This window comes from Actinia tenebrosa, unplaced genomic scaffold (assembly GCF_029948245.1).
Source record: "Actinia tenebrosa isolate PJP-AT-01 unplaced genomic scaffold, QUT_ActTen_1.0 PGA_scaffold7__59_contigs__length_16204524, whole genome shotgun sequence".
NCBI classification, from domain to species: Eukaryota; Metazoa; Cnidaria; class Anthozoa; order Actiniaria; family Actiniidae; genus Actinia; species Actinia tenebrosa.
The window spans coordinates 3,910,023-3,927,675 of NW_028292584.1; the positions used below are offsets into that span (position 1 = coordinate 3,910,023).

Sequence of the window (17,653 nt, forward strand, 5' to 3'; positions counted from 1 at the left end):
CATCGGGTATCAAGGTCCATGCACGTGACGCGAATGGTTGCTCCAATTGGACCATAAGCTTATGAATTATTCATGAGTTTTTGAAATTTTATGATTGTTTTTTCGATTTCTTTATGATTTTTTATCAGTTTTTCGTAGATTTTTTATAGTTTTTTACAATTTTTTTTCCCTATCTTTTTTTTCCGATTTTTTAATAATTTTTTATCAATTTTTTTTCGATTTTTTATGAATTTTTTTTCAATTTTTTAATAATTTTTTTTTCATTTTTTAAATGATTTTTTTCAATTTTTAAAATAATTTTTAATAATTTTTTTCAATTTTTAATAAATTTTTTTATCATTTAAAAAAATTTTTTTTCGATTTTTTAATAAATTTTTAAATAATTTTTTCAATTTTTAATAATTTTTTTCAATTTTTTTATGAATTTTTCAATAAATTTTTTTTCAATTTTTAATAATTTTTTTCAACTTTTTATGAATTTTTTCAATTTTTTAAATAAATTTTTTCAATTTTTTTGTAATTTCTTAATAATTTTTTTTTCAATTTTTAATAGTTTTTTCAACTTTTTAATAATTTTTTTCAAAAATTTTTTCAAACTTTTTTGTAATTTTTTAATAATTTTTTTTCAATTTTTGATAATTTTTTTCAACTTTTTATTAATTTTTCAATTTTTTAAATAAATTTTTTCAATTTTTTTGTAATTTTTTAATAATTTTTTTCAATTTTTAATAATTTTTTCATAAATTTTTTCAACTTTTTAATAATTTTTTTTCAATTTTTTAATGAATTTTTTCAATTTTTTGAAATAAATTTTTTCAATTTCTTTGTAATTTTTTAATAATTTTTTTCAATTTTTAATAATTTTTTCATAAATGTTTTCAACTTTTTAATAATTTTTTCAATTTTTAATAATTTTTTTCAACTTTTTATGAATTTTTCAATAAATTTTTTCAATTTTTTTGTAATTTTTTATTAATTTTTTTTCAATTTTTAATAATTTTTTTCAACTTTTTATGAATTTTTTCAATTTTTTAAATAAATTTTTTCAATTTTTTGTAATTTCTTAATAATTTTTTTCAATTTTTAATAATTTTTTCAACTTTTTAATAATTTTTTTCAAAAATTTTTCAACTTTTTTGTAATTTTTTAATAATTTTTTTTCAATTTTTGATAATTTTTTTCAACTTTTTATGAATTTTTCAATTTTTTAGATAAATTTTTTCAATTTTTTTGTAATTTTTTAATAATTTTTTTTCAATTTTTAATAATTTTTTCATAAATTTTTTCAACTTTTTAATAATTTTTTTCAATTTTTTGATAATTTTTTTTCAATTTTTTAATGAATTCTTTCAGTTTTTTAATAATTATTTAATAATTTTTTTTCAATTTTTAATAATTTTTTCATAAATTTTTTCAACTTTTTAATAATTTTTTCAATTTTTAATAATTTTTTTCAACTTTTTATTAATTTTTTAAAATAAATTTTTCAACTTTTTAATAATTTTTTTTCAATTTTTTATCATTTTTAAATACTTTTTTCGATTTTTTAATAATTTTTTTCAATATTTTTGTAATTAATTTTTTCAATAAATTCAGTTCTGCTCTGCTCTGCTCTGCTCTGCTCTGCTCTGCTCTGCTCTGCTCAGGTCAGTTCTGTTCTGTTCTGTTCTGTTCTGTTCTGTTCTGTTCTGTTCTGTTCTGTTCTGTTCTGCTCTGCTCTGCTCTGCTCTGCTCTGTTCTGTTCTGTTCTGTTCTGTTCTGTTCTGTTCTGTTCTGTTCTGTTCTGTTCTGTTCTGTTCTGTTCTGTTCTGTTCTGTTCTGTTCTTATCTGTTCTGTTCTGTTCTGTTCTGTTCTGTTCTGTCGAGTTGAGTTATGTTCAGTTCAGTTCAGTTCGGTTCGGTTCTGTTCTTTTCTGTTGAGTTGAGTTGAGTTGATTTGAGCTGAGCTGAGCTGAGCTGAGCTGAGCTGTTCTGAGCTGAGCTGAGCTGAGCTGAGCTGAGCTGAGCTGAGCTGAGCTGAGCTGAGCTGAGCTGAGCTGAGCTGAGCTGAGCTGAGCTGAGCTGAGCTGAGCTGAGCTGAGTTGAGTTGAGTTGAGTTGAGTTGAGTTGAGTTGAGTTGAGTTGAGTTGAGTTGAGTTGAGTTGAGTTGAGTTGAGTTGAGTTGAGTTGAGTTGAGTTGAGTTGAGTTGAGTTGAGTTGAGTTGAGTTGAGTTGAGTTGAGTTGAGTTGAGTTGAGTTGAGTTCAACTGAATTGAACTGAAATGATCTCATCTCATCTCGACTCGACTCGGCTAGACTGGACTCGACTCAACTCAACTCGACTCAACTCGATTAGACTGGACTCAACCGAACCGAACTGAACTGAACTGAACATAACTCAACTCGACAGAACAGAACAGAACTCAACAGAACAGAACAGAACAGAACAGAACAGAACAGAACAGAACAGAACAGAACAGAACAGAACAGAACAGAACAGAACAGAACAGAACAGAACAGAACAGAACAGAACAGAACAGAACAGAACAGAACAGAGCAGAACAGAGCAGAGCAGAGCAGAGCTGAACTGAATTTATTGAAAAAATTAATTACAAAAATATTGAAAAAAATTATTAAAAAATCGAAAAAAGTATTTAAAAATGATAAAAAAATTAAAAAAAATTATTAAAAAGTTGAAAAATTTATTTTAAAAAATTAATAAAAAGTTGAAAAAAATTATTAAAAATTGAAAAAATTATTAAAAAGTTGAAAAAATTTATGAAAAAATTATTAAAAATTGAAAAAAAATTATTAAAAAATTATAAAAAAATTGAAAGAATTCATTAAAAAATTGAAAAAGAATTATTAAAAAATTGAAAAAATTTATTAAAAAGTTGAAAAAATTTATGAAAAAATTATTAAAAATTGAAAAAAATTATTAAAAAATTACAAAAAAATTGAAAAAATTTATCTAAAAAATTGAAAAATTCATAAAAAGTTGAAAAAAATTATCAAAAATTGAAAAAAAATTATTAAAAAATTACAAAAAAGTTGAAAAATTTTTGAAAAAAATTATTAAAAAGTTGAAAAAATTATTAAAAATTGAAAAAAATTATTAAGAAATTACAAAAAATTGAAAAAATTTATTTAAAAAATTGAAAAAATTCATAAAAAGTTGAAAAAAAATTATTAAAAATTGAAAAAAAATTAATAAAAAATTACAAAAAAATTGAAAAAATTTATTGAAAAATTCATAAAAAGTTGAAAAAAATTATTAAAAATTGAAAAAATTATTAAAAAGTTGAAAACATTTATGAAAAAATTATTAAAAATTGAAAAAAATTATTAAAAAATTACAAAGAAATTGAAAAAATTTATTTCAAAAAATTGAAAAAATTCATTAAAAAATTGAAAAAAAATTATTAAAAAGTTGAAAAAATTTATGAAAAAATTATTAAAAATTGAAAAAAATTATTAAAAAATTACAAAAAAATTGAAAAAATTTATTTAAAAAATTGAAAAATTAATAAAAAGTTGAAAAAAATTATCAAAAATTGAAAAAAAATTATTAAAAAATTACAAAAAAGTTGAAAAAATTTTTGAAAAAAATTATTAAAAAGTTGAAAAAACTATTAAAAATTGAAAAAAAATTATTAAGAAATTACAAAAAAATTGAAAAAATTTATTTAAAAAATTGAAAAAATTCATAAAAAGTTGAAAAAAATTATTAAAAATTGAAAAAAAATTAATAAAAAATTACAAAAAAATTGAAAAAATTTATTGAAAAATTCATAAAAAAATTGAAAAAAATTATTAAAAATTGAAAAAATTATTTAAAAATTTATTAAAAAATCGAAAAAAAATTTTTTTAAATAATAAAAAAATTCATTAAAAATTGAAAAAAATTATTAAAAATTATTTTAAAAATTGAAAAAAAATCATTTAAAAATTGAAAAAAAATGAAAAAAAAATTGAAAAAAAATTGAAAAAAAATTCATAAAAAATCGAAAAAAAATTGATAAAAAATTATTAAAAAATCGGAAAAAAAAGATAGGGAAAAAAAATTGTAAAAAACTATAAAAAATCTACGAAAAACTGATAAAAAATCATAAAGAAATCGAAAAAACAATCATAAAATTTCAAAAACTCATGAATAATTCATAAGCTTATGGTCCAATTGGAGCAACCATTCGCGTCACGTGCATGGACCTTGATACCCGATGAAGAACTCTATAGCACGACTTTATCAGAGTTACAGGTATATACAATTTAGATGAAGACTTAGAGCCTCGTCAAGGCCTGTCTCACACACGATCGCCGGCAACCCATGAGGTCTATTTGATTAGCAATCCTCTCTCGAGACTAGCATGCTGTCTTTAAAATGTGGGAGCCTTTATTAGGAATGACTGCACATGATATTGACGTACAAAACTCAACTGCGTATGACAGGTACATACGAACTGCTATCGATGTATAAAAGTCCATGTTCGAGACGTGTATGGTGGCTCCAGTTGAACCAAAATCTTATAAACAGTCCGGGATTCGCTCCAGATCTGGAGAGCGGTCGTGGCGTCACGTTTCTTTTGTTTTCGGCGACAAGGTCGGAAATTGCCGTGAAAGCGGGTCGACTTATTTCTTTGGGCATTTTCATCTATTTTCATTGAGTAGAGACTGGATATTGATTCATAGTAGTTCTCACGATATTCGGAAGAATAGCTTGAGGTGAAAATATAATTGCGAGATGAAGACGATGGTGAAAAAATCAGACAAGTTTTACCTGGCTTGAGCGCCATGACAGTGTTTACGGGTTCGGTTAGTAGTTGGATATACATTTCTTTGGAAAGTTAACGAATTTTTCCCGGCTCAAACATAATTTTCACTGAAAATTTAATAGATGTAGATTATTTGTGCCAAGTTTGGAGGTGGTAACCCTCCCAGATTTTCGGTAAACCCTCGCGAGAAATTTTAGTTCCTAAAACTAGAGTCGGGTACGGTGATCAATTGTATCACGTCTTTCCCGTGTATCAAAAACCGAAGCTCATTGTCATACTCGTGACATTTATAACTTGATGTGAACTCAAATTTTGTATTTTGATCTACACAGCAATGTAATGGATGGGCATAAAAAAGTTTTGTTAGAGAGATGCAGAATCTGTGGCTGTAGCGTCGCGAACGATAACAGGAAACGTCCAACTATCGATCTGAAAGTTGATATTGAGATCCCCGGTGAGATCGCATGGTCAATGAACGTGTCCTTGGATTCACCAAACACTCATCCGAGGTTTCTTTTTGTGAAATGTCGCTTAATATCCCTAAAAGAAAAGCATGAGTTCGAGATGAAAAGAAGATACAACACAACTGTTGTTCCAATCGAGTGGAAGCCTTATACTTTTGAAGATTGACAAGATCTTCGAAAAACCGGAACCTACAGTTTGGCTCTATTTTAGACAAATACTGGACCTTCTTATAGAAAAATTATTAGATTTCCAGGAATATTTAATTAAAAATTGCTCTTTCATTCATTTGCAGCACTCAATTAAACCTTCAGAACCGTGAAAAGTACTCGAGGTATCGGACGTTCACTTGTATTCGTTCGAGAAGCTCTTATGACTGCAATGTTTACATCGAAGCAGAAAACAATAGAAATGTGACGTGTCCACTCTCCAGATCTGGAGCGAATCCCGAGTAGTGATATATGTCTATGCATAGGGTCAGGTTAATTTATTCATGGATTAAATATTCATATATTCCTGTTACCATGGCAAATCACCGGAAACGGAAGTGATTGGGGCGATGCATCGCCCAATGGGAGGCGGGAACGGGAGACGACGCGGGTGACGTAAGTGGGGATTTTGATTTTTTTATTTTGCTTGAAAAAGTATAAGGTCCCGCGAGCTGGGTTTGAACCAGCAACCTTCTTAACTATAGTCCGACGCTCTACACGTTGAGCTACCACGAGCACTTACTTTAGGGAGGTGTTTAAAAAGGTAGTCGAGACGTTGGTTTGAGGTTAACGGTTTTTAATAGGAGGGATAGGTATGACATTTACAAGTACAGGTGTCACAGGAACAAACACAGGTATGACCATTAGAGGTCATCCATCGGTCACGACTTTCTTTGATGTATTGCTTGCGTTGTTCCCTGCGCTCTTCTACTTTGCGCTTTTCTTCTTTTTGCTCGTACGTGCGGAGGGCATCTTTGGAGACCTTGATTTTCCATTGGGCGTAAGCTTCAATGAGGCTGGACTCCCCAGAGTGGATGTGAGGCCCTTGGGGGGGATTGACCATGGCAAAGGTATAGGTGTTCCAAGCAGGGAGGAAGCCTATGCGTCGTAGGATGCCATGATTGGTGACGAGGACTTTGCCAATGCCTCGAGCAATGTCGTTGGCTATTTCCTTGGGAGTATCAGGGCTGTGGATGAGGTATTTCTTATGGGTTTCAGGATGGATAAACCACTTGGCGTTTTCTTCTTCTTCAAGGGTGGGTTTGGGTTCTGCTTTGTTGTGGGTGTTTCCACGAACTCGAATGAGGCTGGCCGTGACTTGGTCGTCGACGGTGGGGGCAGGCTTGGCTTCTTTGGAGGCCTTAACTTGAGCCTTAAATTGAGCGTAAGCTTGAATGAGGCTAGCTGATGATTGTGTCTAAAAGAGTAAGGAAATAAAAAAAAAAAGTTAAAAAAGAAAAGCTCCCTCGCGAGGAGTCGAACCTCGATCTCCAGCCAGCTCTGGCCGGTATCATACCATTAGACCACAAGGGCTGCTATGAAATAGAGAAGTAAAGTTAAGGTAGTCTAGGGTAGGGATCCGGAAGTAATTAGCATATAAGCTTTTTCTTGCGAAAAAAAGTTATGGCGTTGGGGAGGCTCGAACCGCAGTGAGCGCCGCGTTGTTACTTACCTGACTAGTGCCGCAGGTTGAGCTATCCAGGACGCGCATGCAAGTGAGAGGAGAAAGAACTCGAGTCATAGGTGTGTTGAAAGGTTTTTATTGACCAATGAAAAAGCAGTACATAAATTTAACAAACGAAATGTTTTTTAATTAGATAAGTCGTGTCGTCGGACGCGTTTGCCATTGCGAAGAGTTTGGAAAGGTGTGGTACAGTTTCTGCATTGGGGGAACCATCCAGGAAGGTAAGCGAGACATGCATCACAGCGTTTGTAGCGAAGGACGTAACGAGCTAAGCCAGGGAGAGGACTGAGGTCAAGCGAGGTAAGGTAGCGACGCATGTGGGACTGGTAGTCGAGGGAGAACTTGACGTGGTTAAGAGGTGTGTGGGGCGGATGGATTCGTTGATGAAGCTTGACGAGATGGAGTCGTTGTTTGTGGAGGAGGATGACGTGGAAGGTGTTGGTTTGAAATTCTTGGATGCACAAGCGACTGGCCCATTGGACGGCCGCGGCGTCTCGGGTGTGACGAATGAACGTTTTAAATAAGGTGTCTAAGCGAGTGACACAGATTTGGTGTGGAGGTCCAGGGAGGGAGGAACAAGGACACGGCATGGGATAGTGATGACGGTGTTGATCCATGTAGCGCACGAGGCAGAGGGAATGACAGGCTTGGATGGGGACGTGACGAGGTGCCGGAGGCATGTACCCTCGAAGAGCAAATTGACGGCAGTTGAAGGTGTGGTATTGACCCGTGTAGTCGATGGTTCCTTCTTGACCTGAATAAGGGATGGGCTTGCGGCAGAGCAGGCACGGTGGAGGCTTGATGGTGTTGTGAAAATTGACGTGAGCGATGGGACGGATGTGGATGAGGTCGTGGACGTGACGCAAGAAGAGGAGCATGATGCGAGCCATGGTGGGCTGAGCCATTTCCCAGACGGGGTCGCCGCTGTACACTTGAGAGAAGTGGCCTTCGAGGTAGTTGACGAACAAGGAGCCGGGCCATTGAGGCAGCGCGTGAGGGGTACGGCAGTAAGGGCAGGTGTAGTTGAAGCCCGTGCTGAGGATCCACTGCATGAGGCACTCGGTGTGTATGGGTTGGGCGCAGCAGGAGGTCATGTTGGTGTCGGAGTAAAGTGTTTCGGTCGGAAGGTGTCGTTGAAGCGGATGATCGGGAAGAGGCGAGTAACAAACGCAGCACTGTTAAGGAGCAAGAGTAGTTTCAAACGTGAACAAGAGGGAGCAGTATTGGCAACGGTTTTTGTCAGGGTGAACGCGTCAGTAGGTCTGTATGGGAAGAGTGAGGTATTAAGAATTGCACCAGCCACAGCTGCAGGGGCTGGAGTTCTTTTTCTTGTTGAAGATGGATAAGAAGTTGAGGAACAATTGGAAGGTGGGACATGCATCCAGAGCGTCGGCCACGTCAGTGATGAGGTGTGAAGGAGTGCGTTTTTGGAAGTCAGGAGGGAAGAAGAACCTTTTGTTGTCCACTTCGGAGTTCTTGGCCGCTTCGTTGCATTGGAGACAGTCAGGATCTTGAGCCTCTTGACACGTACATATCAGATGAGAGGGGTCGTACGGGGTGTCGGGGCGTGTAGTAGAGGCCTTCTAATGAGGGAAAAGGACAACGTGGAAATGCTTTTAGAAAGGAGGCTTTGGTAGCGCGTAATGTTTTTTTGGTGCTGACCCCCATGATGTAGATGCTGGGATCTTCCCGGTGCAAGTAGGGGGCCACGTAGACGTAGACGGACGTGTGGGCATTGAAGTGCGATAGGGGAAGGTCGCGATTGAGGCCATCGACTAAGGGTAGGTAAGTAAAGATGATGTTGCTGTCGTCCTGGTACGTTCTCCACATGGCCGAAGCGAATAAGTAGTGGTTGATGGTGGCCGAGGTGGAAAGTTGAACGCGAATGAATCCTGAGGGCGGATATTCGCGGGCCTCGTGGGCGATGAGTAGGTAGCGTAGGGGCGTGGAAGGAGTTTGCGTGAACTGGAAGTTGTGGAGACGCGTATAGGTAGAATTGAGGACGATGGGACCGTAGGCATTGGGGGTACGGTGGTGACAGCTGTAATCTTGGGCATCTTCAAGGGCGATGGTGGTGGAGGGGATGATGGTAAAGGGGTGCGCTTGGTGGTCGATGTCGTCCTGTGAAGGGGTGTCGTTGGCTTGGTAATCGTCGTCCTCGTCAGAGGAGTCCAGAGGCAAGAGTTCCAGGGTAGTGAGGAAGGGTGGATTGGTGTTGATGGGCCGGGCCCTGCACATGGGACACTGAGTGTTTTGACGAGTACGCCATTGGTCGAGGCAGTCGTAGTGAAATTGGTGTTTGCAACAAAGGGTCATGACGGTGTTGGGGCAGTTGAGGGGTACGTTGGAGAGGCAAATGGCGCAGGTGACGGCAGCGGCCTGAAGAAAACACAAAGTGAAGTTCACAAGGTAAAGGCAAGGGTATCGAGCCAGAACATGCCGGTGACAAAGTCCCCTCCTTCGAGTTCAATGAATCTTTCGATGTCGATGCCGGCGACTCTGAGTTTGTTTTGGAGGCATCGTTTATAGCATTGCAGTTGGTGAAGGAGAGGGTGGGTATCGCTGCTGAGGCGGGTATGAAGTAACCAGAGTTTTTTGTCGTAGAGGAGGTCGTGAAGGTTGTCAAGCAGTTGGGTAAGTACTAGGGTTCTTCCAATGTGTTTGCGTAGGACGTTTGTGGCGGTGGTAGCGATTGCGGTCTGAAAGAATAGAGGTCCTTTAGGTTGTGTCTGGAGGAGCGAGGCCTAGTTTAAGGATGCTGCAGGAATGAAGTTGCTTTTGAAGGAGTTCGTGGATGCCTTTCAAGTCGCCTCGAAAGAGTTTCCACTTTTTTTCGAATGCGGTGACTAGTCGTTCTTGGCGACGGAAGAAGAGGTAGATGTCGCGGATGTCTTGTTTGTTTTGTTTGTAGCCGTTAGAGATGAAGTCGATGACGCGACGAAGCGCTTCCTAGGGGTGGGCAAGAGCATGTGAAACATTGGAGCATAGGTATGGTAAGGTTTTCTGTAGGTTTCGTCATAGTACTGTTCGTAGCACGAACGGGGCAAGCGAAACATGACGTAGTTGTGAATGACGTAGTTGTAATTGTCTCGGTCGGCCACCCCGTCGGGGAATTGTTCGGGCGTGATGTAATCAGGACCCACGCATAAGTTTTGGGTGCAATGAGGACACATGATGCTAAAGTGGGTACGCTTCATTTCCAGGTAGTGCAGGATGCAGGCGCCATGAAGGGGATGATTGCAGCAGGGTGTCATGACGAAGGGTTCTGAAGTATTGCATTCGCAAGGCAAGATACAAATGGTACATACCAGGGTTTCGTCCTGACTGGCCTCGGCTTCAGGCTCATCATCCTGATCCTCTTCTTGTTCCACATTCTCCCGCTTACGTTTAGGAGCAGAAGGACCTGCTTCTCCTTCGGCATTGGATTCATTATCCGAATCATGATTGTTGATGTAGGCATTACGGGCGTTAACCACCACGGGATCATCGGAATCATAGGGATCATCAATGTTGAATCGATTGAACTGAGGCATCGGTGCAGGGACGCCGGCCTCGGTAGGCAATGGTGGTGGTGGCGTTCCTGGAGGAGTAGGTGCAGTTTGGTCTACTTGATTGTCTTCTGGATGGGGGATGACCATGCGGCGGTTGGATCTCTTGGGAGGCATGATGAAGGTTGGCGTTGGCTAAGTAAGTAACTAAGTACTAGGTATCTAGGTATACGATTTGGTGATTGGGTACGAAAATGGACTTGGATATATAGGGGTAGGGAGGGGAGGGGTAGGGGGTCCCCCCACCCCCCTAGGTGGGGTCTATATAGGGGGACCAGGATCTGTGATTTGTATAGGTTTTGTATAGTGAATCACCAGTAAAGCCAACGTAGGATACGAAGATACCAGTGTGGTAAGTACGATGAAGCGTTAGGTGTGCGTGGCTTTAGGCATGAGCTTATGTTTTGCTTTTTGAACACTGCAGTACTCATCAGTATGAAAATGACAAAGAGATGCGATCGAAAGCAAAGAATGAATAAGAGAATAAAGAATACCATTTATCAAGCCATGGATGCAGTGCGACAAGATGATTATAGCAATCAAGACATGTTATCAAGCACGCAATACATCCTAGTTCGAAGAACATTTTTTAATGTAATGGAGTTGTTAAAGACTAGAGGCATTGAAGAGTTAGATAAATTTGATGTACTATTGCTTAAACAATATGTAACCGAATACGTGAATAAATACGGGTATACCCGTTGAATCTTAACTGGGTCTTTTGTTTTTTTTTTCCTCAAGGAAGGCTTTGCGAAGGCATTATCTAAACATTATAAGGAAGGCACGACTCCCGACCCTCAGTTTTTGCGAGACGCGAAGGAATACGTCAAGGCGGTACACGGCTTAGCCAATACGTTAACGGGGTGGATTGATGCTATCGAAAAGCATCAGGAGCGGAAGAGGAGGGCGGCGTTTGTGTTATCGCGCCGAGCCAGAGAACGGGCCCGAGTGAAGCAGGCATTGGTGGATTCAGAACGAGGTCGTACGAAAGTGTATGTCATAGAGGAGTACGGTGTGGGCAATCGTTTAGTGTTTTCTCACCATGGCATCAGGCAGGAGCACCAGGAGCTCGTCTCTGATTAAGAGTTGTGCTCGCTCGGTGTTTGCGGTGAACGTGCCTATGAGGACGCGGGTCATTTCGTATCGGATCGAGACGAGGTCCAGCTTGGAACAGGCCGGTCGCCAACGTAGACCGTACGTGGGTCACGACGATGACGATGATGACGGCGACGAGGACTTGGACGAGGGAGGAGAAGAAGGAGAAGACGAATGGGGGGTGCGATGGGTGGAACGTTTGTTTGATCAAGTTATGGAACGCATTGCCGGTGAGGAAGGATTGACGGCGCGGGATCAAGTAGGCATGACCCTGTACGGTGGGGACTTGGAATACCCAGTGTCGTTGGCCATACGTCCGTACCACACACCTCAATTTCAAAGGCTGATGTTGACCAACGCCATCGAAATGATTCAGCAGTCCAAGAGGGAATGGATGTTGGGTCGATCATTGGACATTACGGTGACGGTGATCAAAGACGTGAAGGGGCGAGGACGGGTGTGTACGACGACCATCATGACTTCTGAACTGTTGCGAGATCGGTTGGAAAGGGGAGTTCTACGGAAGCCGCCGGCGGCGGTGGGGTCGAAGGTAGCGGAACACGTGATTCAGATCTTAGCGTGGCGAAGCGTAAGAACGAGGGACGAGGTGAGGCAAGAGTTGGAGGTGCAGCACGAATGGACGTGGGAAGAAATATTGACGCGTTGGTGCGTCGTGCACCCTACCACGAACATCTTGGTCCTTTGCCAAAAGGGAGGTCCGGGTGCGCATCACGAGGTCATCTGGAAAAGCGTGTACAGCAGCGAAACGGAGGGATGGGTGATGTGGCTGGACGAAGGAGACCCCGCGATGCTGGACGTCGTGTCGCCCAACGTGTTGTATGGGGAGGCCGAGTTTTTGCACCATCGGTTGTGCTTGAGGTGCGGCATGATTCATCGTCATCAAAGAACGCATGCCTGCAGTGAAAAAAAGGCCTTAACCAAGTACGAATTGGGCAAGAGAAGGCCGCACTACAAGGCCACGGAGGAAGCCAAGCGGCGTAAGGTCTCGCGGGTCTTTGACGACGAACACGAGAATTGCCTGGGTAGGGCCTTGTACCGGGCGCTGAAGGGGTTGGGGTTGGAAGTGACGGCTGAAGGAGGGTACGAGAAGTCTTTGCAGGATTGGTACGGTGAGATGGGCATGGAGGACACCTGGGATCAAGCGTGCGGGTTGGACGACGTCAAGCGGTGGTGTGCGAGCATTAACGAGGGCTACGCGACGGATGAGGAACACGGATTCGAGTTGTGCGTGTATGACGAGAAGAACCGGTACGTGGTAGCCTCGTTTGGGAGCAGTGTAGGAAAAGGCAAGGGCACGTTGACCCCCATTTACTTGAATTGGATGGACGAACACTTTACGTGGATCGAGTCTATGGCCGGGTGGTTGGGGCGGGTGTACTTCTGCACGCAATGCAATAAGGGGTACAGCAATAAGGAAACACACAAGTGCGTACGTCCTTGCTTGCGATGTGGGGAAGAGCGGAACGACCACTACATCAAGTATTCTAACGAACGCATCACGTGCGACGCCTGTCACGTGGGGTTTTGGTCCGGGGTGTGTTACCGTTCGCACCTGATGCGACGTCGCAAGGGATCTTTGACCTATACCACCTGTGAACGACGGCACGTGTGTCGGGAGTGCAAGACCACCGTGGATCGGATGCGCTACGACCAAAAGACTAGGGTGTGGTACATGGTCGACGATCACGTCTGCTACGAATACGATTGCTTGGTGTGTCGGGAGACGAAAGTAAAGCGAGGAGAACACTTGTGCTACGTTAAGGGAGTGAGCAGCGATCCTACGGAAGCACGACCCAAGAAGAAGAACGAAAAGCGTAAGTTCTTTCTCGCGTTTTTTGACTTTGAGGCTCGGTGCCTGGAGGAACGTCACGTGGTCAACAAAGTGGTAGTGCTGCTGACGTGCCACGAGTGTGCTTCTCACGTGGAAGAGTACCGTACGCGAGGGTGTGCGGGAACGTGCGGCCGTCAACGGATGTTCGTGTTTGACGATGCCTCGGCCTTCATGGATTGGTTGTTGGGTCCCAAGCGCGACGTGCATGCTTTGTACACGTTTATGGCCCACAACCTTAAGAGGTACGACTCGTACCCTATCCTGGAGGAGTGCGTCAAGCGAGGCATCAAGCCCAAGTGCGTGTACCAAGGGAGTAAGGTCATTACCATGACGCTGGAAGGGATTGCGTTTAAAGATTCGGTGTGCTTTATTCCCATGGCTCTACGCAAGTTCCCAGCCACCTTTGGAACCTCGGGAGGCGACAAGGGCCACTTTCCTCACTTCTTTAACACGTTGGAAAATACGCAGTACGAAGGTCCTTACCCTGCCCCCGAGTATTACGGCGTGGACGACATGGATGTGCGCGAGAAGGAGAAATTCATGGAGTGGTGGCACGAGCAAGAAGGCAAGACGTTTGTTATGAAGAAGGAAATCGAGAAGTATTGCATCCAAGACGTAATGGTCATGGCCCGGGGATGTCTAAAATTTCGGGAGCTGTACGTCGATAAGTTTGACGTGGACCCCTTTGCGGAGTGCGTCACCATTGCCTCGACCTGCCTGACGGTCTTTAAGAAGAACTTTTTGGAATCGGAAGTGATGGGCGTCGTGCCGCCATTGGGCTATCGCCAGCGGGACATCCAATCGGTCCAAGCCCTGGAATGGTTGCACTCGTTGGGGCTGCCTGAACTGCGTTGGGCCGGAAGCACACTGGGCGAGTTGACCTTGCAAGGCAGCAAAGTGGACGGGTACGATCGGCGAACCAACACCGTGTATCAATTCCACGGGTGTTTCTACCACGGGTGCGAAGTGTGCTTCAGGCGAAGTCAGGTTCATGCTCATTTGGGGGTGACCATGGGCGATCTGTTCGACAAGACGCGGGAGAGAACGTTGGAACTGCGTGCTGCGGGACATCACGTCGTGGAAATGTGGAGTCACGTGTGGGATGCGGAACGGGAGTATCACGTGTTCCCCGAGTGGATCAAGAACTTGGACCCCATACAGCCTCGCGAAGCGTTGATGGGAGGACGCACCAATGCCGTGGGACTCTACGCGTACTGCGAGGGGGAGGTCCAAGTCGACGAGTCGGACGACGAGGCCATGGCCTTGATGTTGTGCTCGGACCCCGTGCATCGCATACGGTACGTGGACGTGGTGTCGCTGTACCCTACGGTGATGTGGGAGGAAGAGTACCCCATAGGCCACCCCATGGTGTACTTGGGCGAAGACTTAGATATGGACCCCGAGGAGATTGCGGATTGTATTTTGGACGAAGAGTGGTTTGGCTTGGTCAAGTGCGACGTCGACCCTCCCCGCGGATTGTTCTTCCCCGTGCTTCCGCGCATTGCCGACCACAAGCTGATGTTCACGCTGTGCGCGGCTTGCTGTGACGAAAAGGACGTGGACGAGGGTGGAGAGTGCACGCACACCCTAGAAGAGCGGCGTTTGCGGCACGGCGTGTGGACGACCCCCGAGTTGAAGGAAGCGCTGAACCAGGGGTACGAAGTGGCGCAGGTGCACGAAGTGTGGCACTACCCCGAACGCAGCAGCGACTTGTTTCAATCGTACATTCGTGAAAATCTAAAAATGAAGATGGAAGCCTCGGGGTGGCCGTCCGATTGCGACACGGAAGAAAAGAAGCGGGAATTCATGCGGTCCGTGAAGGCCAGTCAGGGCATCGATCTTCATTACGAAAACGTCGTAAAAAATCCGGGGCTGCGTTCGGTGGCCAAGTTGAACCTAAATTCGTTGTGGGGCAAGTTCGGACAAAATCCGTTTCGCGGTAAGGTTGAGTACGTCACGGAGCCTTGCCGCTTCTTCGAACTGCTGCACGACGATACGGTCAACGTGAAGACGGTGCTGCTGTTGACGGGCGACATGGTGCAAGTCAACTACGACGTGCACCGCGAGTCCACGGTGTGCAACCCCAACGGCAATGTCGTCATCCCTGCGTTCGTGACGGCCTGGGCCCGTTTGCGGTTGTACGACAAGCTGAGTGCTTTGGGGGACCGCGTGCTGTACCATGACACGGATTCCATCATCTACAAGACGGCGCGGGAAGGGGACGAGGAGCTGGACACGGGGGATCAGCTGGGGCAATGGTCGGACGAATGCGGCGATTCGGACACCAACTGGATTGTGGAATACGTGTCCTTGGGCCCCAAGACGTACGCGTACCGTACCAAAAAGGGCGAGTGCGTCGTGAAGTGCAAGGGCATCAGCTTGACCCCCTGCGCTAAAGAACTGGTCCACCTAAAGAGCATGAAACGTCTGCTTGTTCAAGAGAACGAAAAGGTGACGGTGAGTTACCCGCGAAAGATCGTGAGGGACAGCACGCACAAGGTGCTGCGAACGGTATCCATGGACAAGGACGTTCGCTTGGTTTATACCAAGCGAATACGTATTGATCAGGGCCTGACCACGTTGCCTTATGGTTATTAAAGGTCCATAAAAGAAGGGGGACATAAAGGGAGACGTGTTCATCAGCATGACTCAAATCGCCGCAGGACGAATCGGACGTTGGTTGGCCAAGAAAGCCGCCGCCATCGTGTCGGGAAGCAACGAAGAAGATCAGCCTGATGGCGACATCAGCAACAACCGCATTGGGTGCGGACGTCAAGCACGCATCCGATGCTGCCTTTCGTCGTGCTGCGGGGGATCCATCGTCATCCACGCGCAAAGGTCGATCCGCCGCTGGAAAGACGAAAGGGAAGAAAGGAAAGAAGAGCATCGGAGCCGCCGCCGCCACGGTGGCCAGCAAGAAGCAAGCTTCCAAATGGTACAGTCGGTATTTCGAAGTGGGGGCGAAACACCCCCAAGCCCTAGCGGGAACCTTCGCGTTTTTGTCCGACCCCGGCGACGTCTCCAAGGGACCTCAAGCGAAAGCCACGAAGAAGAAATGGCTGGAAGCGCAGACGACACATCATATTCATCGCCCAGCACGGCGTAATTATCCTCGTCGTCCCTTTGTCGTGTTTTCCATGGACGAGCAATGGCAGATGGATTTGTCGGACATGACGTGGGACAAACCGGCCAATGATGGGATGGGGTGGATCTTGTTCGTGGTCGACGTGCTGTCTCGGTACTGTTGGGTACGACCGCTGAAACGAAAGACAGGGGAAGAAACGGCGCGGGGCATTCGCGAAATCTTTGAGGAAGTGGCCCAAGACCCGGACAAGAAACATACGTTGCCTCGTACCGTGTACGTAGACAAGGGGAGCGAGTTTTACAACAAGGACGTCAAAGACTTGTTTGCCGCCTGCCCCCTTCCGCCCAAGCTCATGTCGGGAGAATCCACCACCAAGGCCGCCATCGTAGAACGGTTGCAGCGAACGTTGAAAGGTCGGCTGTGGAAGTACTTCTATGAAAACGGGACCCGACGGTGGGTGGACGTGATTGGTCCGTTGGTCGAGTCGTACAACCATCAGCGCCACGGCACGTTAAAGCAATCGCCGGCCTCGGTTCATCGTGGGAACGAAGGGGAGGTGTGGAAAAAATTGTATGGGGAGTACGGCCCCGAACGAGGAGCGCGACAAAAGCTCAAGGGGCCTTACGAGTTTAATGTGGGCGACGTGGTCCGGATCAGTCGTCAAACCACGATCTTCGACAAGGGCTACTTGCCTCAGTGGTCGGAAGAATGGTTTAAGATTCGAGCCCGCGATCCAGGCCCTCCCGCGTGCTACCGCTTGATGGACTACGACGGCGAGGATATATTAAAGGGCACGTTTTACAAAGAGGAGCTGCTCAAGGTCGAAGAAGAAGAAATAAAGCACATGCGTTATCGCATTGAGAAGATACTTCAACGCAGGACGGACCCCACTACAGGTCGTTCCCAAGTGCTGGTGAAATATCAAGGGTGGCCTGAAAAGTACGCCAATTGGATCGACGAACGCCAAGTCGAAGACTTGGGCCCCAAAAAGAAACCATGAGGTTGGAACGCAAACCGTTTATCTACTGGTTCAACAGCAAGCCCGATCCCGAGTACCCCCAAACCAACGACAACACCGCCTCGGAATTCGTGGTCCAGCTGCCCATAGGATGGCACTTGCCGGGCGTGTGGTCGGTGGAAATCCAAGCCATTATGACGCCGGAAACCACACAGACCAAAGGAGACT

General features: G+C 43.6%; 1 protein-coding gene across 3 annotated transcripts; it reads left to right on the forward strand.

The window, feature by feature from the left end:
- The first annotated feature begins 4,204 nt into the window (after positions 1–4,204).
- LOC148905374 (uncharacterized) lies at positions 4,205–16,122 on the forward strand. Of its 3 annotated transcripts, none has more exons than XR_016121732.1 (4): positions 4,205–4,428; positions 7,021–7,108; positions 10,091–10,787; positions 10,860–11,147. XR_016121732.1 is itself a non-coding variant. In XM_089040130.1 (4 exons), exon 4 carries the CDS (start codon positions 11,478–11,480, stop codon positions 15,978–15,980), a length of 4,503 nt encoding a protein of 1,500 aa, XP_088896256.1. In that variant the 5' UTR covers positions 4,205–4,428; positions 7,021–7,108; positions 10,091–10,574; positions 11,177–11,477; the 3' UTR covers positions 15,981–16,122. The 3 variants fall into 3 exon arrangements, 2 of the variants coding, with proteins under 2 accessions (XP_088896256.1, XP_088896257.1); XM_089040130.1 differs by lacking the exon at positions 10,860–11,147 and adding an exon at positions 11,177–16,122 and having other exon boundaries at positions 10,091–10,574; XM_089040131.1 differs by lacking the exons at positions 7,021–7,108; positions 10,860–11,147 and adding an exon at positions 11,177–16,122 and having other exon boundaries at positions 10,091–10,574.
- The last annotated feature ends 1,531 nt before the right edge of the window (positions 16,123–17,653 follow it).

Coding starts and splice junctions, on each gene's coding strand:
- LOC148905374 (XM_089040130.1), top strand. CDS start 11,478: ATGGCATCAGGCAGGAGCACCAGGAGCTCGTCTCTGATTAAGAGTTGT.